This window comes from Porites lutea, chromosome 2 (assembly GCF_958299795.1).
Source record: "Porites lutea chromosome 2, jaPorLute2.1, whole genome shotgun sequence".
Classification (NCBI taxonomy): Eukaryota; Metazoa; Cnidaria; class Anthozoa; order Scleractinia; family Poritidae; genus Porites; species Porites lutea.
Window position 1 is genome coordinate 13,909,067 of NC_133202.1, and position 27,409 is coordinate 13,936,475.

The window sequence follows — 27,409 nt, forward strand, 5'->3', positions numbered from 1 at the left end:
CAACCTGCCGTGAGCATAGAGCCTTCCTCTTAGAGAGCGCGACAAGGGAAGAACAAGAAAGATTCAACAGAGCACAGAGAGAACTTGAAGCTTATAGAAGAAACCATGCAGAAGAAGAAAGACCAAGACGGTTCGCGCGTCGACGTCTCCCAGTGCAACATGATGAGCGACGGTGTCTCGGAGTAAGTATAAGATTTATTAATTATTTTTATGATTGACTTTAAAAAAGGCTTTTCTCGTCAGTTTCTTTGGGGGACTGATATTTAATGAGAGATCGTGGATTTAGGAGGCTCATGCAGTTTAACATAAAAAGCAGGGTGTATGAGCATGTCTTGACTGCAAGTAGTGTTTGTATCGATACAACAAAACAGTTGTGGTATTTTACCAGTGACAACATAAACCTAATTGCAATAACGTTGTCAAAAATTCTAAAAGAAAAAAAAGAAAAAAGTAAAATAGGTCTGGAATAAATTAGATATGTACACTTGACACCATTTAACATCAGCCGAGTTGAGAAAAGGTAAACTGGCCTCTGTAAAGATGTTTTTTGCTTCATTCTTTCGTTCTCAGTCTAGTGAGCGTGCCTAATTTATTCTTATTACTTGCTTTTAAGAACAAAGTAGGATGAAACCTTTAAATCTGATAACTTTTGCGATTCAAGCAATATAAAGTTAATAAAACTCTTGGTTTGTAGTCAGAGTAAGCTTCCGGCTAAGATTTACTGAAACTCGGATGGGTATTTTCTTCACAAGTCAACCTTTTTTTTCGGAAAGTGTGTCTTTCAGTTTGTTTTACTTTGTTAAAATGGTTTTCTTCATGTCGGCATTTTATTCCTAAATTTTTGATAAGTGCTATAATCCATTATATTCCAGGTGCCATCATGCTCAGATGCCAGGGCAGGATTTCGGTCGGACTTTATGTAACATATTAAACGAAAAGCTGTTCTACTCGAACATCTACTATGTACAACATCTGCTGGGACTGCTTATATGAAAAAAGGTTGAAAGAACACGAGTTCTTTTTTACTCAAAGGCAATATTTTCACTGCTGCTGAAGCGTGGCGGGAAAAATTACTTCCGGTCACCTTACTAGACGCTTCCGTAGTCATAGAAAAAGAGATAAAAAGCTCTGCCGTTCTCACGAGCAGCACAAAACTGTTTTTAAGGTTAAGCAAACGAAATTTGTGAAAAGATAATGAGAATATGCTGTAACATATCCTGAAACTGAAACTTAGAAGAAGGAAACATTCTTATTTTGAAATTTTACCGAATTACGTCACTATGCAAAAAAGGCTTTGCTGGCTATGTCGTTTGTTCCGCTACATTTTTAGAATTGTCCCATCGACGTTATAACTTAGCGCGTTTTACTAGCGTGATTGGAATGTCTGTAGTGAGACAGGTACCTGTCTACGTCAAGAGTGGATATGCAAGTCGACTGAAGATTTTCCATTATCTACACTTAGAAATTTTGTACCAGACGTGATAAAATGCTGAGAAGACATTCTTTTGTACATTTTATCGCTATAACTATAATATGTGTTCTCAACTCTCAAGTACCAATTTACGCACGCAATGAGCCTGACCTAATTATGTCACCAAAGTGTCACGTGTGTCACGCCTGTCTAGTTTACTCAATTTCATTTAATTTGGTAAATCTTGATGAAATTTTCTATGGGACCGTATCTATCGTTATCTACGTTTAGAAAAAGAATGGGACAATTTTTGTGATGTGTTCACCTACTCCATATAAAGCAAGCTCGTGAAATTAGGAAGTTTCATGTCGTAGTGGTGCAACGATGGCAAAGAAAAGTACAAGTAGCGTGATGCACGTCCAAAGTTGTTGTTTGTTATGAAAACATATTATTTTTTGCCGTTCTCCTTGCCTTCGCCGTGGTCGTTTGCTTTGTTGTCATCCAGAAATAGTGCTACAATGGTAACGTGACGTCACACGTCTCCTCTCTATTCGGTATGGAAATTGATAAATTTATTTGTGAATGACACAATCACAGCTTCTTGTCGAACAATATGTCTCCCAAGCTTTATATCAAACGTTACAAACTATAAAGATAAACTTTGAAAAACTGCTAGGCTAACAAGTAAATTTAAAAACCACGATTGCAATCTCTGTTTCAGTTCTTTCCAAGTTTGTCATTCCGTGTCTCCTTTTGTATTTGTCCTATATTTATTCTTTGTTTTAATTATTTCTGCAGTTGTTTTTATCTCTCAGTCACTTTGTGGCAGCTCCCGGTGTCTGTGGGTCGCACTTGGGAAAAGTTTTCATCTTTGCCGGCTAAAAAACCACAAAAATTCGAAACCGCAACCGGAAAAGAAAACTTTTAGTCCAACCGAGGAGGGTCGCATTAGTGGGAGTTAATAGTTTTTGCTTTGACACATTGAGAACTTAAGAACGCCAGATACCAGAAAACATTTTTCTCTTCTTCATCCGAACCTCTGTCGAAGGATCTTTTTCCTCCATTCCCAGTTTCAGGAGGATGGGACAGATAAAGAAGACCAGAAAGTGCTTGGATGCGAATAGTACATTTGGCTTGGAGAATAACAAACCTGTGAAGTGTTTGCTTGTGTAAACGGGAACTGGTTCGCCTTCAATAGAGCTAGTTCCCGTAAAAACCTTAAAATAGCGAAGGTTTATAAGCGAGTGAAGTCCTTGCCTGTAGAGAGTTTTCGAAAAAAACTTGAAATGGCGAAGGATAGCCGAGTAGAAGCCTCTTCGCGAAGGTCTGAAAATTCGACCGCGTTTATTTTAAATTGATCGTGTTTCAAATGGATCACGTTCATGACAAGGCGCTGACAGTTACCGCTGTGATTCCTATTATTATATTTCCAAAATCTGCCTGCCCCACCCAAGCACTACGGCGTCTTTGATGTTTTTGCCGATTTTCGAAGTTTTTTCTAACTTGAAAACTTGGGGTCGCACTTAGCAATGTCCACCGATGACAGATTTCTACCGCAAGGTAAACAAATTCTCCCAAAAATTTGCCAAGTGCGACCCATGCCTTTGATAAATTTGCTAGTTGTCCACGTGCATATGAAACTTGAGAACAATGAAAGTGAATAATAAGGACGCTCACTTGTAAACACAAAATCTGGGGGGGAAATTGCTTATATTTGAGGCCCTATTTAAAAGCCTTCCCTATTTTCAATGTTCTTGAAACTTGCAGGGTATATTTATTGACAATTGATCTCGGGATTGTCAAGTGTATAAAAAAATTTAGCCAACCGTTTTTCGAAAAATGCGAAATTTGTAGGTATGGACCAAATTACGTGCAAAAACCGTAACAAAAGCAGCAGAATGCAAGTTAAAAAAATTCTCGTTACTCGCGATCACCCTGAGCAATTTCCCTCTTTTTCTGTACGCAGTTTTCAATGAAATCAAACCACTATGAGATGAAGTCGCGTTTCCAAAGCTTATGATTTTCTTTAAATATTAGCTAATTGTATGGATAGCATGCTATTTCACTGTTTTTGTGATTCTTAAAACTTTGTTTCAAAATATTTCCAAAACGCTCGCATAGAATTTGTTCAAACTTTGCCATAATTAAGGCAATCATAGCAGGTTCATACTCTCTTAAGCGATTTCTTAAAAAAACTCCTAGTACAGAGAAACACAAGGATAAATAAAAAACGTAATAACGTCGTTACGTTGCCATGAGAACTCCGATTGCAATAAAATCCAGATCATAAGAAATTTTCATCTCTAGTTAATACAGTTGTGACAACCTTTTTCCCTTTCTTTACTCATACCGACGTAGTTAATACCCAAACTTGGGAGCTATCCCCCCTAAAAAATCCAGTAGAGCCACCTTAAAAGATCTAAATCTTTAGCAATTAAAAATGTCTAAAAACAGCCCATGCTTCATCTAGAGCTTGTATTCATAAGGAAGTCATTTGCAAGGAAGCAAAAAGGATCACGAGCCCACTGGAATTTGTGATGCAAAAAATATTATTTTACTAAGTAAAACAGAGGCTAAACCCTAAAATAATGCATCAAGTTACCAACTCCTCCCTTGCTGGGTCACATTATCCACTCCTGGACAAATCAAAGGAGCTCCATTATAGGGACAATATATTTGTCCCTATTGGCATACCTTATTTTAGTTAAGAGTATGCAAGCTGTGCATGGGATCCATACATGAGACAACAAGGGAGCAAAATTAAAAGGGGTGCAATGCAGAAAGGTTTGTAAATGTCAAACTTACACTTGGACAGTCATGCAACTAAGCTCATAGGCTGCCACTAAGGCAAAGAAGGGTTGAAGCAAGACTGTTGTTAATGCATACAGTGGTAAATGGTTTGGAGCTCGTCCCTGTCCTACTTTATGAAGAAGTAGCATGTGACTAGACAATACTATCCACAGATATTTAACGTAGCTACACTCAAAAAACATACAGCCAATAAAAGCCCAAACAGTCTGCCCGCAAGGGTACTTGAGTCAAGAGACTAGGAGACATGATGCTGTGTGAAGCTACTTTTGATCACTTTTCCAAGGAGTTCCCCGAAATGCCAATGTTGATTTTATTTACTATTATTAATATGTGTTTTGATTTTCCCATATCCACTGTGCCACAGTGACAGATAATTCGTCTGTTGATTATCAGGTAGATTTGATGGATTTTAGTCTTCTTCTAATTCTCAGGTAAAGGAGTCTGTTTTGCTAAAACATCAGTAATCAGTGTATTATTATTATAGCTTTGATACAATATAAACAGCAAGACATACGAATTGAAAACTATTTAGATTTATTTAATTTTTTATCTTCATATCATTTGGTCCATGCAGTTTTCTTGGCTGGTTGCAATCTCACATAACATCTGTAACATATCATCGGCCTTGTCGCTGCTCTGGTGGATCACACAAGGTAAAAAGTGAAAGATTAGGATGTGGTCAGAGCCTTAATACAGCTTTAATAACAAAAAACTTATAATGTTTTCAAATTGCAACACTACGCAAAAAAAAGCACTTGGGATTCGATTCCACTCACAATATAAAAACGAATAACACAAAGGTCATAAAGAGTAATTACAGCGAGTACTTACCAGCTAGAATTTATGTTACTCCCTTCTTCTTCCAATATCTCACTGAGAATCATAATTCATCGTTAAAATTTTCTGAAACAGAACGTTCAGTACACTTCGGATCTCCTGTTCCCGTTCTGGAAGATTTTACTTCCGTGTAAAAACTGAGGCATGCGCAGTACAAGCGGAGCTGCAGGATTTCTGCGGTCGAGATTTGACGTCCCCAGAATCTTTCCGGCGTTGTCCCCTGACCAAAAAGCCTGAAGACTCTGGGTACGAGATTGACATTGAACCGAAGAGCAGCGTGAAGTGCGTCCGCTGACCAAATTAAACGTGCCTGTCAAAATTATTGGGGTTCCCGGTCCCTACCCATACTACTGCACTGTGTTGTAAGTAGTCACACACTGACAATAGTTTAGGCAGTTAAAGAATCAAGTTTTAATAGACAAAGAAAATTAATTTTGTTAATGATACGTGAAATAAATCATATATGAACTGCGGAAATGAAATGAAAATGGAGAAATGATCGTCGCAGTGAACGCAATTTATGCAATTGCGTAAACAAGCCTGAAAAAAAAGTTCACGACTTAAACGGGATTGGAATCCGTGACCTCGCGATTACCGGTGCGATGCTCTACCAACTGAGCTATGAAGCCACTGACGTTTGGAGGAGGTCAATTGTGGGTTCATATGTTCCCGTCAAAGAAATGAAAGAATTTCTCTTAAATGATCTAATGGTGCTCCACAGGGGTCTTTTCTTAGTCCGTTGCTTTTCCTCTCATATATTAACGATAAAGGGAGAATTTTATGTATCCCATGATGCTTCGCGACTAATTTCTGTCTTTTCTGCGCGGCGGAAATAGCCTCCTACGCAGGCGCTTTTAGGGGAGCTCGTCTTTCATCCCTCCCCACAAACGCCTGCTCAACCGAACACAACATTCCTTTCCCAAGCTTAGCCAATCACATTGTACTTTCCAAATTCTGGAAAGTTGACCATGACCGCAGGGTAATCTGATAATTACTCGATCTCATGGCGAGCCGCAAGCCTTAGCGACCGAAATCTGGGGGAAAATTTGTCCCCCATCTGACCAGAAAGCCATTGTTTGAATTCAGCCAAGCATAGACCGTTGACAGCTTGAAACCATACTTGAGCAGAAATGCGAATCTCCTTTCGTGGCCTCCTGTGAAGCTTTATCCGACATATCTTTCAACCGCTCATTTTAGCAGACATTACTAAAAAGCTGATGAGACGAACACAACTAAAAAAAGAACCTGATAGAATGAAAATCGCTCCAAAACAGTGCATCAGTTGGAAAACTTGTGGCGGTGTAGAGGAGTTTTGCACAAATTGTCAAACGGGGGATACCTCAGAATCAATATGCATTTATTTACCGAAGATGAACGAAGTGCAGCGATTTAAATTTAATAGAATTTACATTAACTATAAATTCAAATAGTTTTTACAGTAGCTTTCTCTGGGGAGCAGAATTTAAATAGGAGACTTCAACGGCCTTTTCTCAAAAAAGGCAATAGTCCCGCTTTAAATTCTGCTCTCCCGAAATTTCTATTTCTAAATTTAAGTAGCTTTCTTTTTATTTTAAAAATTTTTTACGGGAGAATCAAAATGAATCTTGGTTGATTGGTTGCGTCCATCGCGGTTCCCCCCTATTTGTTTTTTTAATAAAATACCATTGCACGAACGGTCTCTATTATTTTTCAAGAGCCATAACCAGCCAAGTTCCCTTGCACTAAGCGAAGGCGACACACCCGATCGCTTGCTTTTCCAGGCGACTCACCCAGGAGAGCACGTGCAGACGGAACTTTGGTCGTTGTTTAGCTTTGTTTTGAATCACCCAAAGAATAAGATCAATTACGAATTCTAAGCGTCTAGTTGAAATACAATCTTAGCAGGTCCCAAACAAAAGAAAAATATATTTTGCAAACCGCTTTCCAAGGCTATTTTACCTTATAAACTTCCTTAAGGCCTCGTTTTTTTACAGAAAGATTCATTTAATACACACGTTTTACAAAGTCTTCTTGCACTAAGCGAAGGCGACTCACCCGATCGCTCGCTTTTAATCAGGCGACACACCCAACATAAAAGCACATACAGAATACCCTGAATCATGTTCATGAATTTGTTTGCGGTAAATTATATCAAAGCTCTCTGCTCGTGAAAAATAATAGAGACCGTTCGTGCAGTCGTATTTTATTAAAAAAAACAAATAGGGGTGAACCGCGATGGACACAACCAATCAACCAAAACTCATTTCGATTCCTCCGTAAAAATTTTGAAAAGAAAAAGAAAGCTTCTTAGATTTAGGGACTTACATCCTCGGAGACCCAGGGGCAGTTAGTCGGGTCGATAAAATGTTCGTGGTGAAAGTTTACTGTAAGATCGAGACGAGCCCCTGGGCACTTACTCTTACCGAACCAGTTCCAGAAGCGTTTGAATTGCCTGCTTCTGATTGGCCAGAAAAAATCTTTTCTGGCCAATCAGCGAAGAGAAGCTGCCGGGTGACTCTCGTGTTTTCTTACACGACGTAGTTTTCCTCATCGATCGCCATAGTTGCGTAGCGCGTTCAACGGGGAAAGTTTCTCGGCGAAAGTTTCAGAACAAAATGTAAACAACCCGCAAAATTACAACCTTTAGCACGGCTACAAGAAACAAACACTCTCCGATGAATTTTTAGGGCGGATCTTTCCAAGGTATCGTAAATTTTTATTGCTGATACGATACGCGATGCATGACTTTCACTTTCCACACCTTAATTTGCTCACATTGTCTAGTATACAACGCCAAGCTTACATTTCAGATGTCCATGTTCGTTGTACGACTTCTGAAACTTTCTACAGCGTGAAAATTTCCGTTGCACGGGCCACGCAACTACGTCGATTGATCGTGGGAATTGCTGGCTTGCTGCAGGGCACGCACCTTCTTGCTTTCGCGCTAAACTCCCTTACCGTACGTATTTTAAATACAGCCGTTATGTTTAGTTCGAAATCTCGGTCCGGTTTTGTGCTGAATCCTGACTTGTTAATTGAGGTCGATTTTTTCAGGCTGTGTGGGTTTATTTTTACGGATAAGTGAAGAAAAAAAAAATAAAGGTGAGTTTTTGAAAATGTTTGAAAGTGGTTGGTGTGAAAGTTTTGGAGGGCGATAAACGCGCAGTGTGTGACACGTGTAGGTACTGAGTTGAGAAATCGTGGAAGGGTGGGATGTCTATATAGATATTTTTGTAATCACTAAAACTTTACAAGAAGTGAACGCTCTTAAAGAAATTCCAGGGAGAAGAGACCAAGGAATAGGGACACTTTCCAAAGATCCAACTTCAGCTCTTGATTTAAAGGACCTGGGTCTCTGGCTTACTAAACCGCATAAGAGAACCTGGGTTAATCTTCACTGTGATTAGAATTATGGCTAATATAGTAGAAATGAATTTTTATTATAAGATATCTTTTAACAAATACAAGGATAAAAGTAACTTCACATAATATGTGATTTTTTGCCAAACTATTTATCTATAATTAACTTGATGTTTCCCCTTACTGACCCCCTTAAACACATCCACAGTGCCATTGTTTTAACTCCCTTGGAATTGAATCTACAAGATTGGACTTATCTTGAAAAAATAATGCTGCAATATTAACAATTTTCCTTTGGTGCATTTGTTTGATATTTCATAACTTCCCTATCATAATTCTCCTCATCTGACAATAATATTCTTCATTGATAATTATTTTTAAATCTTTAAACATCCTCTTCAGAAATGTAAAAATCTTCATTGCATGGTCACCATTCCACACAGTGTCTCTAAAATACTTTCCACAGAACATAATTTATTACAATTATCAATAATATTGTTTCCTGTAGAAGACAATCAGAGAATACAAATTCTAGAATACAAGCAGTGAAGATTTGATTCTTGAAATTCCTGTCACAGATCATTTTGATTTTCTTTAAGCAGACTAACAGTCTTTGGCACTGATGTCGCAACATAAGTGGCTTGGAATGATTCTGCTGTTTTCATTACTGTCATCAAAGAAGGAGGGAGTTTTTTCTCTTCTGCAGGTTGTACACTTAATAAAATCTAAAAGAAGAAAGACTTTTAGAATTATGGAAAACAGTAAAAGACAATTTCAGCACAGTTCCCTTTCTTCCAGAGAGTGTTGGAAAACAGTTTTTGTATGTTATGTTTATGTATACCATATTTACTTGTGTATAATGTGCACCTGAATATAATGCACACCCCATTTTTCTAGACAGTTTTCAAATAATATACTCAAGTATACTTGTTGGCCAACTACAGTAAAACAAACCCTTTGGGACAGAAAGGATCACCAACAAATACCCCAGCATAAATGCTTATTAACAAATTAAAATAAAAGAAAATATTACAGCTCCCTAGTATATACATAACTCAAGAAGATACATAAGTAGACATGTGAACTCCAATAAAAAATTTTAAAAAAACTCTCAACAGCTTAAAAATAAAATTAATGTAATGGAATCTGTAGTTCTGTATTATGGGGTGTTTTTCCATTTATAATATGTAAATGTTCAATTGCACTATTATCTTAAGCAGTCACAAGGCTTTCTTCATCAGCTTTCAATTGTCAATAAATGGTGACAAAAAAAACATGATAATTCTTGTGAAGTGTCTGTCAGCTTTTAGACATAAGATTACTGAGCATCCTTGAATAAAAGCCAGATCTACTGTTAGTATAATGAGGGTCCTGAAGGGGGGATATCAATCCCATTGAAACTGTTTAACCCTCAATTCCCATTTTTTACATTCTTTCCCATTCTCAGTGACTTAAATCACATTTTCCCAGAGCAACAACATCCCATTTTACCCCTTCAGAACTCCCCACAATGAATTCAGTGTAGCATCCTTCCTAGTAAACAAATCAGCATACTTACCAATGAACAGCTGTATGTACCTGCAACGGGATTCGTCTGGTAAAACTCCTTAAAGAACATTGCCCTGAATTTCTTGTCCCCCAGTTAATGATTCCGGGCTTCCGTACAACAAAGAAAACGCTCCCTAGCCATTCAATATTTCTCGATCTTTTGTTTTGCTTTCCCCTAAGAAACCGGCCTGAATTCCTAGTGACCTCGAGTACTTTACCTGGTCCTCAACAATTGACACGAGAGGTGAAATCACTATGACCAATGGATTACTAGGGAATTCATAACCTTTAGCATCTAACGATTTTTAAACCCCCTAGCTTATAGCCAATTACCCAAAAACATCTCTTCTTTCCGCAATCTTCTCAATAATAAATCTTTGCTTCGCTTTGAACTGTACCACAGGAAACAAAGACAAGCCTTCTAATTCTTCAAGCGCTTGCAGGAGGTCTCCCTCGAATCTAAAGTTAACACTACTATCAACTACGGCAGAATTCGTACGGTCAACTGCTGTAAGCTTTTAAGCTTTAAAGTTTCGAAAAGAGTATGGAGCGAAAGCGAGAAGAAAGCAGCTAGCCGGCATTTCCCACGATCGACGTAGTTGCGTGGCCCGTGCAACGGAAATTTTCACGCTGTAGAAAGTTTCAGAAGTCGTGCAGCGAACATGGACATCTAAAATGTAAGCTTGGCGTTGTATACTAGACAATGTGAGCAAATTAAGGTGTGGAAAGTGAAAGTCATGCATCGCGTATCGTATCAGCAATAAAAATTTACGATACCTTGGAAAGATCAGCCCTAAAAATTCATCGGAGAGTGTTTGTTTCTTGTAGCCGTGCTAAAGGTTGTAATTTTGCAGGTTGTTTACATTTTGTTCTGAAACTTTCGCCGAGAAACTTTCCCCGTTGAACGCGCTACGCAACTATGGCGATCGATGAGGAAAACTACGTCGTGTAAGAAAACACGAGAGTCACCCGGCAGCTTCTCTTCGCTGATTGGCCAGAAAAGATTTTTTCTGGCCAATCAGAAGCAGGCAATTCAAACGCTTCTGGAACTGGTTCGGTAAGAGTAAGTGCCCAGGGGCTCGTCTCGATCTTACAGTAAACTTTCACCACGAACATTTTATCGACCCGACTAACTGCCTCTGGGTCTCCGAGGATGAGGGACTTACAAATAACGAGCAAACTTAACACTCAACCCCCTCTCTGTGAAGTAGGTCGGTAGGAGTATGGGTAACACGAGCGTCTGATAGTTTTCAAGCGTTTTATTTCATTTTTGATCAAAATAAAAAGGTTTTATGAGGTTCATACTTGGAATAGCCCTTATTTATGGCTTTGTAGCACAATTTGCTACCAGTGGGAGTCATTTTCGCCTATTCGATATTGGGAAAACAATTATTTTCATAGGCAGAGCTCCGTCCGGCTGTGTTGAGAACGCATGCAACAACGCAATATTACGCAATAATTACTGGCTTCACTGTTGTGCAAATAATTCTCTCATTAATTGAAACAAAGATCTGAGCATAAAGTGACAACTATAAATCGCACTGGATCATGAGGAAGCATTTAAACATCGGCAACAAGCAAAACAGTTGAAAAAAGATCAGAGAGTATAGCAATTTGGCCGCTACGTGTGTATGTGTATTATAAAAACACGGACGTCTATAATTTTCAACACATTCCTTTGTTTATCAAGAAAATGTCGCACGAAATTGATAGAGCTTTTCGACTTCTTGCCTGCGTGCAGACGTCTCCTATTTCCTTTGTTGCACGCGTGCAACAAAGGAAATAGGAGACGTCTGCACGCAGGCAATTCGACTTCTTTATTAGGGTACTTTTTGTAACACAAAATTGCCTCCAGTGGAAGTTGTGCTGGGCCTGTTTCTTCCTAAACACGAGCTGTACGATCGGGAGCGCCACATTAAATTTGGTGGGCATATAGGAGGTTTTGGCGCCGATATGCTCGAAGCAGAAATAAATAAATTAAAGGAAAAAAATCGAACACTGTGCTTACCTTCAAGGAGTCTTACGATTAATCAAGTCATTATACAAACCAGAATTAATGTGTCGCAAGGTAAACCTACTGATCTAAGGCTGAATTGGCCTCGCATTTGAACCAATGTAAAGAAGGAAGGCTGGCCATCTCCGGTTTTCAGAAGAGAAGCTTGAACTCTCCTAACCTGTCCGATCTGTTTAAATGTTCTTCCAAATACCAATCGCTTCTAAGGGAAACGATTTTTATCGCGAATCAACACAGAAATTCTCGACCAGGAAACGGCAAAAAGTAACTCACATATACTCCATACAATGATGGCTTGATCGGGCTGATCCGATCCCGGAGAATAGTTGAAAAGACCGCGCTCGACTTTATTTACATGTTTTTACCCCGCCTCGTATTGTTTTAACCATATTAACAGACAGTTGCGAAATTTAGAATTGTTTAATCGCCTCTGTGAAGAGCACTACTGATGACAGCTAATCTGACCCCTGCTAACTTATAACAGGAAATTGAGCATAGCAACCGTCACTCAAGACGGGACTTTATGCGGCTCCTCATGTGAAACATTTGGGAAGCTTTCTGACCTCTAAGAAATGTTAGATTCAGAGCGGCAAAAGTAAGATCTAGCCAAATTTTAGAATACTTCATAAACTGCATAACCTTAGCGAAGGAAACGGTAACTCTAAGGTCACGTTTTAGTCGTGTTTAGCCCGTCAACACTTCATTTAACAACTGTTGATTGGTCACTTACCACGCAAATAAAACAATTGGAAAGGACTGTTGTCTTCGGTTGAGCAGGCGTTTGTGGGGAGGGATGAAAAACGAGCTCCGCTAAAAACGCCTATGTGGGAGGCTACGGCGGAAAGAGCGTTCGAGGGTTTCGAGGGAGATTTCCAAGACCTAAATTTCAAGATGCACCTCATCCAAGGTAAGTTTCAATGAGCCCTGTTAATCTTTGGTATCTGATTGATAATGTAAAATGTTTCCATGGTCATTTCATGCACTATTGCTCTCGTTTACGACCCTGTTAAGCCATGCTGTTTTAACTCGCCAGTGAATATTTCAATTTCTTTCAATTATCGAAAACTGTCTTTATTCTAGCAAGGTTTTGCTCTAATGAATTATTCATATCGGCGGACAAGGGGTGCTTGATACTAGTTCCACGCTCCGACCTCTTTCGACCTCGTGATTTTTATGCTTTTGATCGTTTTGAAATATCGCATTTTCTGCCCTTTCTCCGCTAAGACGCAAGTCGAAGGTTTCAATTTCTTTATGCTAAGTCCTGCGAATATGGAACCTTTTTTCTCGAGTTCTCTCTTTTTTCGCTGATCAAAACACAAATATTAGCTCTTGAGGGTATGATGAATGTTTAATTTCAATGGTTTATAGTATTAAGCTTTTTGGTTTTATTATTTTAGGTAAAATTGGTTTCTCATGGTGGCTTCCGGTCGCAACCGCGCGTGGCGAACTTGAAATATGCAGGCCAGAAAATGTCATGGAGTGGCATGCCGTAGGACCTCAACCGGCATATAAAACCTTTGAAGACATTTTGATAGTTCTTTTACAATCCATTGTAGGGAAGGAGTGGGCGTTTTTGTATACGTTTTTTGCCATTTCTTAATAAAGCTTATTTCTGTTTATGTCTGACAATGATGCTTAGCGGGTGGGTAGAAAACGAAGACCCCCCTCAAAATCACTTATAACACGGCTTTCACAGTTTTCAGCCATCTGCAAGTGATTTTGAGGGGGGTCTTCGTTTTCCACACACCGGGGGGATTGTAGAAAACGAAGACCCTGGTCGAAATTTTGTATAACTGGAAATCGTCAGCAGCCGTGTTGTTTCTTACACTCCTTTAGTGTCTAGAAGTCGTTATAAGCAGTTTCCAGCCGTTTCCAAGTGATTTTGAGGGGGGTCTTCGTTTTCTACATACTGGGGGGATTGTAGAAAACGAAGACCCCGGTCGAAATTTTGTCTAATTGAAGATATTGTTGTTTCTTACACATCTAAGGTCGAAATACCCGTTTCTAGATATTTTTAAGTGATTTTGAGGAGGGTCTTCGTTTTTGGGTTGTAGGTCTTAGGTCTTCGTTTTCTACCCACCCGATCCTTAGCTGGTGTTGTGTTACGAAAAATATAGAGATATCTTTGTTATTTTTATTGTTTTTATTTGAGCTATTCCCTCCTTTGAATATCCGATAGACATCACATTGTACTTTGACGGTCTCGGTATTTTCGACTGCATAAGCCGGGCTTGTTGACGTAAAAGCATGTGCGGTCAACGAACGGTTGATGTACTGCATCGATGAATTATTGAACTGACAAGATGAGCACCGTAATCACAAACAAGCAATGAAGAGAAATCGCACACCTAGAATATATATTTATTTCGAGGCAAGAACGTGAAAATCGCCTGTTAATCAATGGAGAGCTTTATCAACGCATGTTAAAACAAGACGTACTGAAGCAAAGACCTTCCTCGCTAGCCTTGTTCAAAGAAAATTTGCTTGGACTGCCTTGGGATCGTAAGGCTAGTTAACCAATAATCAGCGGCCAAAACGCTCTCTTTGACTTAACAAGATATAGATTTGGAACAGTAAAACGAAAATCGTAAATAGATCGACACAGCAAAGGTTCAGAAGGTTTTATCGGCAAAACAGGTTGAACTGATGGGATCACGTACGTTCGGAAGCTTGATAATATAGTATGAAGCTATGCATCATGAATATGTGAAAATTTCCCCTTTATTAACGATATTCATATTTGCTCTGATACTTTTAATTTCTACCTCTTTGCTGGTGATACTAACATAATGTAGGCTAACAAGAATTTAACAAGGTCACTTGAGGCAACAGTAACTTCTGAGCTTTAAAATGTATCTTTGGCTGGTCTCAATTAAATTAACCCTTAATACCAAAAGAACAATTTTGTTATTTTTCATCCTTACCAGTGGTCTGTTGACTACTTTCCCCAACTTAAGGTCTTCGATACTGATACCAATCGATACGTTAGTTTAAAAATAAAAAATTATGTTAAATATTTAGGCATTTTGATTGACAAAAATCTCTTGTGGAAGTACACATTGGTAATGTAGCTACTAAATTAAGTAAAACGGTTGGTTTAATCGCTAAATTGAGGCACTTTCTTCTTCAACATACCTTGCTAAATATTTACCGTGCTTTAATCTTGCCTTATTTATCCTATGGTTTGATAGTTTGTAGTCTCGACTTGCTGCGTACCGTGAATTTTAGGTTACTTTTTCCTTATTTTTTTTTTTTTCTAATCAGATGGAAATAAGTATATTATATTCTCAAACTCGATAGGTTCAATAATTCCACTGAAGACTCCTTGTCTAGTAGAGTCAATCGATTTTTGCAAAAGAAGACCCTAGCTCTCTTGAATTTTTCTAACCTACGTCCTTGAAATAAGGGGAAATAAAAAAAAAAAAATAGAACATAGGAAAAAAGCTGAGGACAGATTTATTGACCGGCCTGTGAAACAGCCACAAAACAGTTCAAACCCCAGGTTGCAACTCACTATTATAATGAAAGACTTCAAAGATTCCAGGTTGTGGTAAAATCACACCCATTGGGCAAAAATTCTTCTCCTTTGTTTAACTCTGCGCTGTTACCAAGTCGATTCGGTTACTTACACACGCTGCACTTGTCTAGTTATCCTTAATTATCCATGTAGCTTACATTACATCATAACTGTAAGCAGTGAAGAAATGTTCTAGAAAGTGGCTGTTGCTATGCGTTATGCATTCCAGAAAACACCGAAAGTCGAATGTACTTACGCGAGACTTGATGAGCAAAATGTTTTACGAGGATAGAGAAAATGTAGTCGAATGTAGGTATGGGCAACTCAGTTCAGCGGAGCAAATAGAAAAAAAAAACAAAACCGCAAAAAAAACAAAATGATTGGCCGTGCATATGTCGTGCAGCTATAAACCATAATTCTGTTGTAACGTCTACAATTTGGCATTGATTAGGTCATTTTTTGCTTAGGTTAATCAACACTTTCTCGTCGCTTTCACTCACTTTTATGCGAGCGTCTCTCACGCCTTCTGCGTTCTCGTGGTCGACTTGTGGCAAATGTACTTATAGGTTATTTTAGGTTGCTGCTGAACAAAATTTGAGTGACCAATAAAGCGATCACAAATCTGCTAGCAACTGTTTATTTAATTAGGGGCTTTCCCGAGGCGAATCTCGCAGCGCGCTGATTGGTCCGTTCCCTCGCCTTGTTCGTTGAAATGTATACCCCACCTTGAGTCGGGCATCGATCTAATTCCGAATGGACAGTAACAACGGAGAAGCTACCATCTGACCTCTCAAGTGCTACAACCCGTTGCTTAACTAATCAGGGACACATCATCGTAATGACGTTCGAGCTGATTTTTAGCGTCGCCTCGGTTACCTTGATGGTCTTTGTACTGATTTTTGTAATCAGAATGTACTTGGTCCTTACAGCAATCCGCCACGAGGACGCGGAAAGAGAAGAACAAGAAAGATTCAACAGAGCACAGAGAGAACTTGAAGCGGATAGAAGAAACCATACAGAAGAAGAAAGACCAAGAGGGTTCGCGCGTTGACGTCTCCCAATGCAACATGATGAACGACGGTGTCTCGGAGTTAACTATAAGATTTATCAATTCGTTTTATGATGGACCTGTAATAAAGACCTGCCCTGGGTCATGGATTTAGCAGGCGCAGCTTAACATATAAAAGGGTGCGTGTATGCATTTCTCAAGTGACTGAAAGTAGTGCTGGACTGTACAGAGCCGCCATTCCCGTCGCGTTTTCGCCTTTAGAAAGATTGCAATAAAATAGATTTGGTATCTTACTAGCGACAACGACACCTAACTGTCATGCAAAAAAACGAAAAAAAAAAGCAAAAAGGAAAGAAGAAAAAAGTTAGCCATGCTTGCAAATAAGTTGTTTTGATATTTTGATCGTCCTGATAACAATTTGGCACTACCGTATAATACTTCACTTCACACTGTATGATACTTGACTTAACAATAATTGAGACGAGACTACAATAGGAAAATTGGCCGCTGTAAAGATCCGAGTGTTTTCTGCTTCATTCGTTCTTAAATCTTCAGACAACGGACCACTGCAGATGTCCACCGAACGAAGTGAGCGAAACTTAATTAATTTATTCATTTTATGATCAGACTAGGCAACGTTATTGCAGTTAGGTGTTTATGATGTATTAGGGATAAAGTAGGATGAAACCGCAAATTATTCATGTCTTATATTAGTGATGTAATTTATCTTGATCTCAGGTGCCATCAGACTTTATGCTACACTCATAACTAAACTGTTCTACTTGAACACCTGCTTGAATAAGTTAAATTATTAAAATCTGAATTCAGTTCATCAAAACTCTTCATCTATTACTAGGACAAGTCCAGTTCGCCGTGATATAGAATAATTTTCCTTTTCAAATCTTTTTCACTTCCATAAAGTTATGATTTGAACTAACAGGGGGAAACCGGAGCACCCGGAGGAAAACCCCCTCTAATATGCCTTCTAGCCTGACTGATTAAATATATAAATATACTTATTTAGGTGAACATAAGCAACTCGATTACCATAGCTCACTCTAAGCATGACTTTCAAGTTGCTTCTCCACTCATGACGTCTCCAAATCGTGAAAAAAGTCTCCGTTGCCTATACCGTCTCATAGTTCACTATTAGGCTGATTTAGCAATAGAACGGGAACGTCAGTTGACGACGGCGTAATGGCAGAGCGGCAAATTAGGCACCGGAAGTTGTGATTAGTCCTTTCCGCGCGCTTTCCCGTCGTCAAATGACGTTCCCGTTCTGTTGCTAAATCGGTTATTACATCTCATTGTCAACTTCAGCATGTTTTTATCTATTTCTTATTTTTTTCTGTTTCCTTCTTCCTCCTTTGTTGTTTTCTAAAACAATTAGGTATGAAATTTTGAAAAACTCCTAATTGCGAGTTGACACATAAATAAAAGCTTTCTGTGTTTAAACATAACCAGGTGAAACCATCGACTATAAAATAGGCAAAGTATATTATATCCGTATATAATGTCCTAAATAGCTAGAAGAATCCACACCAGATCGAGGTTGATACGTTGCCCGCGTTCCCCGTCCTTTCCGGCTTACCAGTCTCCCGCTCGCTTCGCTGCCTCACGAGTCTGAAAACCTGAAATTTTTTCTGAAACCGCTGTTATCAAGAGAGAATGAGCTACCTAGCTCATTCTCTCTTGATGTTATAAATCCGTCGTATCGACTATGACCTTCAGAAACAAAGTATCGTCTCGGACGTAGGCATGATCGTTTAATTCCGACAAAGGACAAAATGTAGGGCACCCACTAGCGATGTTAGTTTCTCTTCTTGGTCTCTGGAAGGATGAGCCGTTTGGATCAGGTCTGAAGGAGTCGATCACGTGTTCTACGTTATTCTGATCCAGCAGCATGAATGTAACCTTCTGTCTGAATGGCCAGCGGAGTAACGCATCGTACTCACCACGCATGACAACAAAGAATACCGAGATGTGTGTCCCTCTTCCAATACCATCACCATTTAAATAGATGCGCGCGCACATCTTATATCCATAGCGACTGGTAAAAAAGCAAGGGCTGTAAAATGACGTCTGATGCCCGGAGACGGCGTCTTGCCGTTTTTTAGCGAACTCGGTGATTTTCCAAAGCAAGATTCCATCGTGACTGGAGACTTCCTGCTGCCTCACATATTCGTCCAAATCTGTCAGCATTACATTACGAAGTGCTAGTGAGTGGCTCATAGACTCGAACTGTCTCTGTAGCCGATCAGTTGTTCCAGTCGAAGACTCCTGTTGCCTGGCTACGGTAGACACCTTTCTCTGAAGTTCTTCGCATAATCTGTTTGCTTCAACGAGCAAAAGCTCGAGATTGGCCGTCTTTCCTTCTTCTGTAGTTAACCTCTGTAAAAGCTCCTTGACAAACGTTGAATCAAATGCTGATGCTGAGTTTGTGAAAGAGCTGTTTTGTCGAGTACTTTCCAGATGCTTTATTCTTTCTTCTTGTTGTGCCAGTTTTGATTTTAGTTCTTCATTTTCTTTCAGTATATTCTCAACTTGTTTAGCATAGCGTTCCAAATCTTTCTGTGTTGGTAAATTTACGCCATTCATTGACACGTGTCCAGATTCCCTCATGGTCCTACCAACCATCGAGAAGAGCTGCATTACGGTCTGAAATAGGAGCATCAAGTGACCGGAAGCATTTCCCTCTTCATGCTTCCTTCGTTCTCGCAGCTTCATAGTCTAAAGAAAACGAAAACAACGTACAAAAACAAAACAACATAGTTTATTAAGTCTCAAAAGCATTAAAAGTAGTGTGAGTTTTCCTAATAGACTCCTCTCCCCCCCTCCTACCCCCCGCTCCCCACTGTGCACCATCCTGTTTTACAAACAAGTAGTCTGATGTCGCTCTGACAAGGGAAAATCGTGGCATCTCATAACGTGTGGTGACCTTTCACGAAAAAACAGTTCCTGATTGCCATTTGCTTTTAACGTTGGCCTATTAAATACGCCTGTAACATAATATTAAGTATTTGCATACCTTAGTCTCAGGGCATCCAATTTGCGTCCATGGACAACTTGATTGTGATTCCTCACAGTCTCCATTTACCAGATCAATATGGGCATGCATCTAAGTAAGAAAGAGAGAAGCCAAAATTAAGCCTCAAACGTATTATTCCGGGGTAACTGTCTAGGAGCTAGCTGGTAAGAACCCATTTACGCATTTATGCGTGCGTTGCAGATAGGGATTTCCACAAGTTGCTCGAGATTTTCAAAAACGTTGCTCAAAAGTTGCTTAAACAACAATCAAAAGTTGCCTTTGTATCGAAAGTTGCTCAAAAGTTGCTCGAAGGAAAAAAAGACTTTTTTTGGTCTGATGCTAAAATATGCAAATCATACAACAAACGTAAGATTTCTAAACATTTTTCTACAATTTTGCGGCGTAACCAGCGTTGCTCAATAACTTTATCCTCAATAAAACCAAAAAATGTAGTTAGCCAATAAAATTGTTGAATGACCTTCTTCACCCGAGACACTCAAGTCAGTCGAGGGTGAATCTTCGTCCACCATTTTGAATTTTCTCTAAGACCCACTGACCTAGCAGCCCGGCTGCTTTTATCTTGCGCCCATGATCTGCCCCAGGTGGTAGGATTTGGCCCCTTTTTTACAGGAAATTCATAAATTGTCTACTAAAACAGTGTGAAATATGGAAGAAAGGCCAATTTAAGCACTAAAAGCTGCTCCGATATCTCAGAATTAGAAGATAACTGGAGAAATTTCTCAGAATGCAAAAAGTTGCTCGAAATACGAAAAGTTGCCAAAAAATTTGCCGAGCAACTTGTGAAAAGCCCTAGTTGCAGAACAAATTTAAATCTGGAATCATTGTTTCGAGGAGTGTGTAACAGCAGAACACCAGGAAGAAGGAAACCTCTCAGAGCATAACTCACCTGAGAACGAGGTATGTCCTTTCTCCCACATTCTGTGCAAGTCACAGGGACGGAGGGACACTGAGACTCTTGGTGTTCCTGTGCACAATGATTTATGTATTAGTCAGCAAGCTAGAGATCGCCATGAACATACTTTCCAGGCTACTATGGTTTTAAATGGACGCCATTAATGTAGGTAAAAGATCTCATGTTTATGAGACCTTTTACTATATTTCTGGCATTTGAGACGGTAGGAGGTTACAGGTATGAAGAAATTTGCAAAGAGTCAATCAGCGTCAGAAATTTATTGTTGTAAAGGAAGATGTAAAAGTACGTTAAGTATTAAATTACTTAAAGGATCCTGTTCCAAATGGCGACAACTTAAGGGTAAACAACCGATTTCAGTAGAGTTATTCCATGGATAATAGAAAGACTGGATCTTTCTATTATCCATGGTTATTCTTACCTCCAAAAATGCAAACTCTACAAGAGTTTGGCAGTGGTCGCATTTTTCCATTCTGAATTGACACGACTTCTCAAGATGCTCCACCAGATTTGCTCTAGTCACCAGTTCACCGCATCTTGAATGCACGCATGGAACTTGAACGTACTCACACACAGCTTCGTGATCCTAACACACGAGAACGGGTAATTGACAAATATGGCAATAATGAACAAAATAGCAATAAAGAGGGTTTAAAAGATACTTCAAGAACAACTTTATCGTAGAATTGACTGATACGTTTTAAACTAGGAATATCGTAAAATCAAGACTAAAGAATATATAATTATGTATATATGTATATATAAGTATATGTCACGGCAAGTTTTTAGTTGTAGATCATGCACCCTATACTACTTCAGCGCTGTCGAAATCGCTTTATTGCGATAATCGTCTTACACATGCTGATTAGATTCCTCTCCTAAAAATACAAGTAAATCATACTTTCTATACCACTTTTATTCAGCCTAATTAAAATCGACTACATAAGTAGGTCGAGCACGATCGTCCGGGTGAACGGAGTCTGTTTTGCTTGAGTCCGTCAATAAGTCGTTTGTACGGTGTCGGTAATTATTGACTACGATTCAGTGGCGTTTGTTCTAAGTTAAACAGTTACCGGCACCGTACAAACGACTTATTGACGGACTCAAGCAAAACTAACTACGAGAGAATGACTGGACAACCGACAATTTGACTAACAATACACGACTGTTCAAATGTGACAATAGACGGATCGAAACGCACCAGTGACATTCAAGAAGGTTCATAGCCAATAACATCACGGCTTAACTGACAGACGACCGATAACATGGCGACTTAATTAACCAATCAGGTCAATAAGCAGATCAATACCATCAATTGGCGTGATAAATCTCACTTTGATCGACTCTGAAGATAACTACTCAGCAGACCTATTGAAGACAACGTTCACCCGGATGATCATGCTCAACCTACTTATGAAATGACCCCCTGGGCACAAACCTTTCACAGTTTTAAATTCACCTTATTCCGATAATGTTCTTACACATGCTGGTAAGATTCCTGTACTAAAGCAAGCAGTAAACATGCGACCTAAACTAGTTTAGCCCAGTTGAAATCGCCTAATTCCGATAATGTTCTTACGCACGACACCAAAACACCTGAATAGGATGGTGTCTTTGATATTTTGGCTATTTTACGAGGTTTCTTTAAAGTATCATAATTGGGTGGGATATAAAATGACCAGAAAAAAGCATATTTTGGTTATATTTTAAACGATTACAGTGAATATGTTTCAAACGTTTACGCCTCTTAAATCGCTACTTTACGCCCCCTGCCTGGCTGGCTGGCTCTGGCCGTAAGTCTGTAACAGTCTTAATCTATCAAACCCATGTAAGTTACATTTAGTGGCAACCAATACAGTATTTTCATCATAATGTTTGATTTGAACAGCACTGTTTAGAAGCCCAGTGGTTACCTCTCGTTTCCTAAGCTCGTCTCTCCAATCACAACCTTCTTCTTGATGAATGCAGTGAACCAAGAGTGACTGGATCTCACGCTCAACAAATCGGTCAAGAAATACCTGCAGCGAAAACAAACAGTTCATTTTTGCAATAGTCAAAAAAATTAAGTTTGGCAATTATAACTTGGGCCATGCCTAATATTATCATTGTCATTATCGTTTTCGTTATTGCTGTCGTAATCGTTATCGTTACCGTTATTATTGTGTGATCCTCTCCAGTTCTCTGATGTTTTTCTGAGTCTTTCACGGCCATGCCTCAGCAGCATTCCCGCAGCTTAGAGACACGACACTTTCCGGAAGATGTGAGCAGCACCAAGGATGACTAACAACTACCGTATGCACTTCCAAAAACGTCAGGCAGTCAACCTCCCATCAGACCAGTCATTTGCATTCTTCGAGATAGTTTGAAGTGCAGCAATCACGAAGGGTACAGTCACTCTCGTGGCTCGTTATCATTATGTATGCTCTCAGTGTTCAACTGGTAGCCAGTTCCCGGTACAGGTACAACATCCTGCAACCTTAGTAGTCGAGAACCCGTTGGGGGATTGGTGCTGTTCCGAATAGGGCAGTCTTTTGAATCGGAGCCACATCAAGATTCACCCCTATGCTTTCAAGATGGCCAACTACTCCTTTTAGGATTTTTCCAAGTGCCCTGATAACAATAGGCACAACTCTTGTTTTGACCTTACACAGTTTTCTCAATTCTCTTGCCAAGTCTTGATATTTATCAATCTCCTCTTTCTCCTTCAGTTCCACCCTAGGTACAGCTACATCAATAATTTGGCAAACTGCGTCAGACTGCGTGTTGTTTGTCTTCTACAACGTAGGTCAGGCCTATTATGTTCAAGCTGATGATCACTCTGCATGCTAAACCCCAAAGGATTTAGACTTTCACGGAGTCTCGAACTTTTCCGGGGACATGCTTATACCACTAGTCAGCAACTTCCAATCCGTGCTTTCTGCACAGGCACCAATGGACAGCTTTTGCAACGTCATGATGTCTACCTTTACATTCTCCCTGAGCCAATGCTGAGCATTCACAAACTATGTGTTATTATTAGTAGTAAAACCCAACTAGTGGTCTATTATCAATGCTGCGTTCTGATTGGTTGAGCTACTACCAGGCTATATGTTATAGGCCACTAGTAGCGAAAAGTGCCGGCTTTGAAAACCAAAACATTGGCGGCTGAATCGCGTTTTGCTAGCTAAAGTTATTTTGTCTCGATATTTTTGACCAACTAGTTGGATTTTACTAAAACAATTATTCCTCTCGCCCTCATGGCCTCTGACTCTAATAGCTCAAACTGACTCAGAGCCCATTCGGGCTCGAGGAATAATTGTTTATTATTATTATTATTATTATTATTATTATTATTATTATTATTATTATTATCGTCGTCGTCGTCGTCGTCGTTGTTGTTGTTGTTACTATTAACAGAAAACCAGACAGAGACACTCGAAACAACTGAAACATGTATGAGCCCGGGTATATGAGCGACAGACCAGATTGCTCATAAATTGAAACGACTGGCTTCTTTGTCAGTTTAGACCTATACATTTAGATTAAACGCAAGCTATTACTGCGGAGTACTGATTTGTTCAGTGTGCTGCTTTCAAAGTCAGAGGAAATCGTTGACAACAACTGAAAAAGCGATCACGAACCTGTTCTTTAGTGATATCTGATCCATCGACGATGCATTTTCCAACATCCTGCCTGTAAATGAAGGGAAAGGGATCAGTACATTTGAACTGAAATTATTAACACAATAGAGAGAGATTTGGAGCCACGATTACCGCGTCCGATTCAACTTGAGAATTACTCAAAATAGAAAATCAGCAGATAAAAACAATTCGATTCTTATGAATACAAGTAATGTGAAACTACCTATATTTTTGTAGACGTAACAAACAGTAAAAGCCAAGTAAAGAGAAAACTTGGTCAGGTGGTACAACTTAGCGTAAACGGGACTCAAAATCTCTCCCGTAATGACATCACATCACAGCATTACTCAGTAATCGGAGAGAGATATCAGACATCTACAGCGTATTTAGCAACTACTGCAGTTATATTAGCCAGGTGTTAGACTACTAGTCAATTATTTACAGAATATTAACCAGTTATCCGTAGCACATATTTTGATAATTATCTGGCCCCCGAAAGTTGCTCAAAAGGTGGATAGTGCTATTCGGGTGCCAGATGAATCACTATCTAGTACCTATCAGTACGAAGGAAATCAATCGCTCCATCCGCTGGACAGAGATTTATCTGGTGGATAGTGCAATTCTCCTTTTAAACAACTGTGGCGTGCGGTAGATCAGTTACTCTGCAGTATGTTTGGTCATCGACAGTATATCAATCGATTACGTTTCGCACCATGTATAGCCTACGTAGCTGGCGGTTTTTTGGTGTGTTTTTTTTTTCTTTTTTCTTCGAACCGCAAAAGATAAAACACACCAAAAAGACCGACAGCTAGGCAGGCTACCCTATTCAAGGTAATCCGAATTCCGCGGAATCGGGCAAATCTTTGCTTGTGGGATCCAAAATCCTGGGTTATGGAAACCGGGATTCAACTCAAGCCATCTGGAATCCCGCTGGCGATTGTAATGCGGAATCCAATTTCCGCTGACAAGGAATCCGGAATCCAATTGCTGGTTTCCTGAATCCACCTCGTGCAATCCAGAATTCTAGCCTGGTGAGTAGAATAAAAGGCAATGCCAATTCCTGAACCCTTACTTACTTTAGAATCGCCTCCACGCATGTCTTACAGTACCTATGACCACATGCTATTGTTTGCACAGCTTCTCTAAGAAGTCCCTCACATTTAGGACATAAATTCTTTTGGTCGATTAATGATCGGTCCGCTGGAGATAAATTGTATCCAGGCATAATGAGGCTAAAGAAAGATAAAAGATAATAGAACTGAGGAACAAATTTACTGGATGTAATTGTGTTTTGCTATTTTTGTATTTATGTTATGGTTAATTAAGTAATAGTGTTTTTTTGTGAAAGGCTCGAACCCAGGAGTCATTTCAAAAATAGGCTGAGTTTGATAGTCCGTGTGAACGTAGTCCTGAATAGGAGGGTTGTTGTTGACAGTGACTGACGTTTCGACAACCTGTGCGGTAGTCATCTTAAGAGTCGAAGTGAGTTGTATCACGTCAGTTGATGGCGTTATACTCTGGTTATTGATCTGATAGGTCAATTACGTCGCGATGTTACTGGTCGTCTGTCAGTTAAGCCGTGATGTTATTGGCTATGAAGACTTGTAATCAGTAATTGGTGCATTTCGATCCGTCTATTGTCACAGCAATTAGTGTAAACACCCAGAGACGCACGAGTTGGGGCAAAAACCGATTTATTGAAAACCATAGGCAATAAAATAGAAACCAGGGAGGGTAGGGAGGGTAAAACTAGCGAGGATGGACCGCGAATGACCTTCGAACTGATGCTTAACCAGATATGACCTAGAAGAAACTTGATGCGAGTGCCAAACGACAATGCCACGCGAGGGGGTGCCCCTAATTAATTATTTTGACAGGGCCAAAACAACCATAAACAGTCGTCTACTTTTAGTCAAATTGTCAGTTCTCCAGTCGTTCTCTTGTGGTTAGTTTTGCTTGATCTCGTCAATAAGTCGTTTGTACGGCGCTGGTAACTGTTGGCTACGATTTTCATCGTATCTTTGCTTTAATCTAACCACCCTCGAATCAGCAGCGTTGAGCACAAGTGTCAACCGGCAGTTTACATAATTAGTTATTTGCATGGTTTGCAGATTTTATTCAAGGAATAGGCTGACGCATAATTCTCTACGATATACGATATAATTATTGTTTTCTACATTAAATATGAATAGCCTAAATTTGTACAAATTATCATTTATGTAGGAATCTCGTATTAGCGGGGTAACTGTGGAACAAGTAGGGTAATACTCGGGGGTATATAATATAGTACTTCATTACAGCGAAGTCGGGAACTACCGATAAACGATTTTTGTACACCACTTGCCTCCTTGTGTTAGGTTTTCAATTAACATTTTGTACTAAAAGCTATTATATAGCTACACTGGCAGTCTGGATAACAACTGACCTCTATTGTATGGCGCAACCTGTTCGTGTATTCCTGGAAACTTTCGTAGATGATCGAAAATTTTGTGATTTTTTGCAGAAGACCTAGAGCACCTCGTCTGGCAAGAAGCCGAATACTTTTAGTTAAAGTCCGTCTGTATTTCTTGGTATTTGTCATTAGTTTTACTCCGCATCGAAATTGTGGTGCAATACTTGATTTTTTGTAAATTGCTGACCTGTTTCCGGAACTAATCACGTAGCCGGAATTAATTGACTTGGTCAGCGTCACTTTATTAACTGTATACCGTGATTTTCCCTGATCTGTTCACATTGTTGAGATTCCGTTGTTGGTGGTATGTGAATGGTCAGCTTTTTTCACGATGCTGCAACGTCAGCTTTTTTACGGCGCTGACGCTGGATATCGCTGCATGTATCCGTCGAAGTTCAAGAAAGAAGAAGAGGTGCAAGAAGAGAAGCGCGTGTCCGGAAAGAGTGAGTTGAGCTTAATACAACTGATTTTAACAGTTTAAGTTTATATAAATCCTCAAATTTAAACACTTGTTCTCCATTTCTCTCTTTGTTTTCACGATTAGTCGTCAGGGTTCGAGGCACGTTTATCGATTTGCCTAGGGTATTGCTTAGCTTGTTTGCCGGCCTGGAATCTAAAATGAAAGTAGAGCCTGATCTCAGCTTAGTGCGGGACAAGGTTTCGGTAAGATACGGGTGTTAGCAAACTCTAGAATACAGTGCATGGTTTTTATACGTTTTTGTACGTTTCCAAGCATGTTACGTCTCTTGTCATCCGAGCGAAAGCTTCAATTAGCTTTAAACTCTAGGGGTAATTTTTTAAGCTGTTTCATAGTATTGCGTATCAACGGCCTTTTGGTCATTGGACACAGATTGAATATTCGATTGAATTTAAATAAGATTTCGTGCAGTCA

The 27,409-nt window shown here is 39.5% G+C and overlaps 1 protein-coding gene across 1 annotated transcript; it reads right to left on the bottom strand.

The window, feature by feature from the left end:
• Positions 1 to 18,151: 18,151 nt before the first annotated feature.
• On the bottom strand, positions 18,152 to 26,610 carry LOC140927816 (TNF receptor-associated factor 2-like). The gene is made up of 8 exons (XM_073377499.1): positions 26,491 to 26,610; positions 25,142 to 25,297; positions 24,066 to 24,117; positions 22,359 to 22,463; positions 20,867 to 21,031; positions 20,422 to 20,499; positions 19,515 to 19,604; positions 18,152 to 19,216 (listed from the first exon to the last, which is right to left on the bottom strand). The coding sequence occupies exons 2-8, from the start codon at positions 25,288 to 25,290 to the stop codon at positions 18,185 to 18,187; spliced, it is 1,671 nt and encodes a 556-aa protein (XP_073233600.1). The 5' UTR covers positions 25,291 to 25,297; positions 26,491 to 26,610; the 3' UTR covers positions 18,152 to 18,184.
• Between the last annotated feature and the right edge of the window lie 799 nt (positions 26,611 to 27,409).

Excerpts from the sequence above, each read along its gene's own strand:
- LOC140927816 (XM_073377499.1), bottom strand. The coding sequence starts at position 25,290 with ATGCCTGGATACAATTTATCTCCAGCGGACCGATCATTAATCGACCAA. Across the intron at positions 22,464-24,065 it reads CAGATATCACTAAAGAACAG|GTATTTCTTGACCGATTTGT; the intron begins GTTCGTGATCGC and ends TTTTCGCTGCAG. Across the intron at positions 20,500-20,866 it reads TAGAGTTTGCATTTTTGGAG|GAACACCAAGAGTCTCAGTG; the intron begins GTAAGAATAACC and ends CATTGTGCACAG.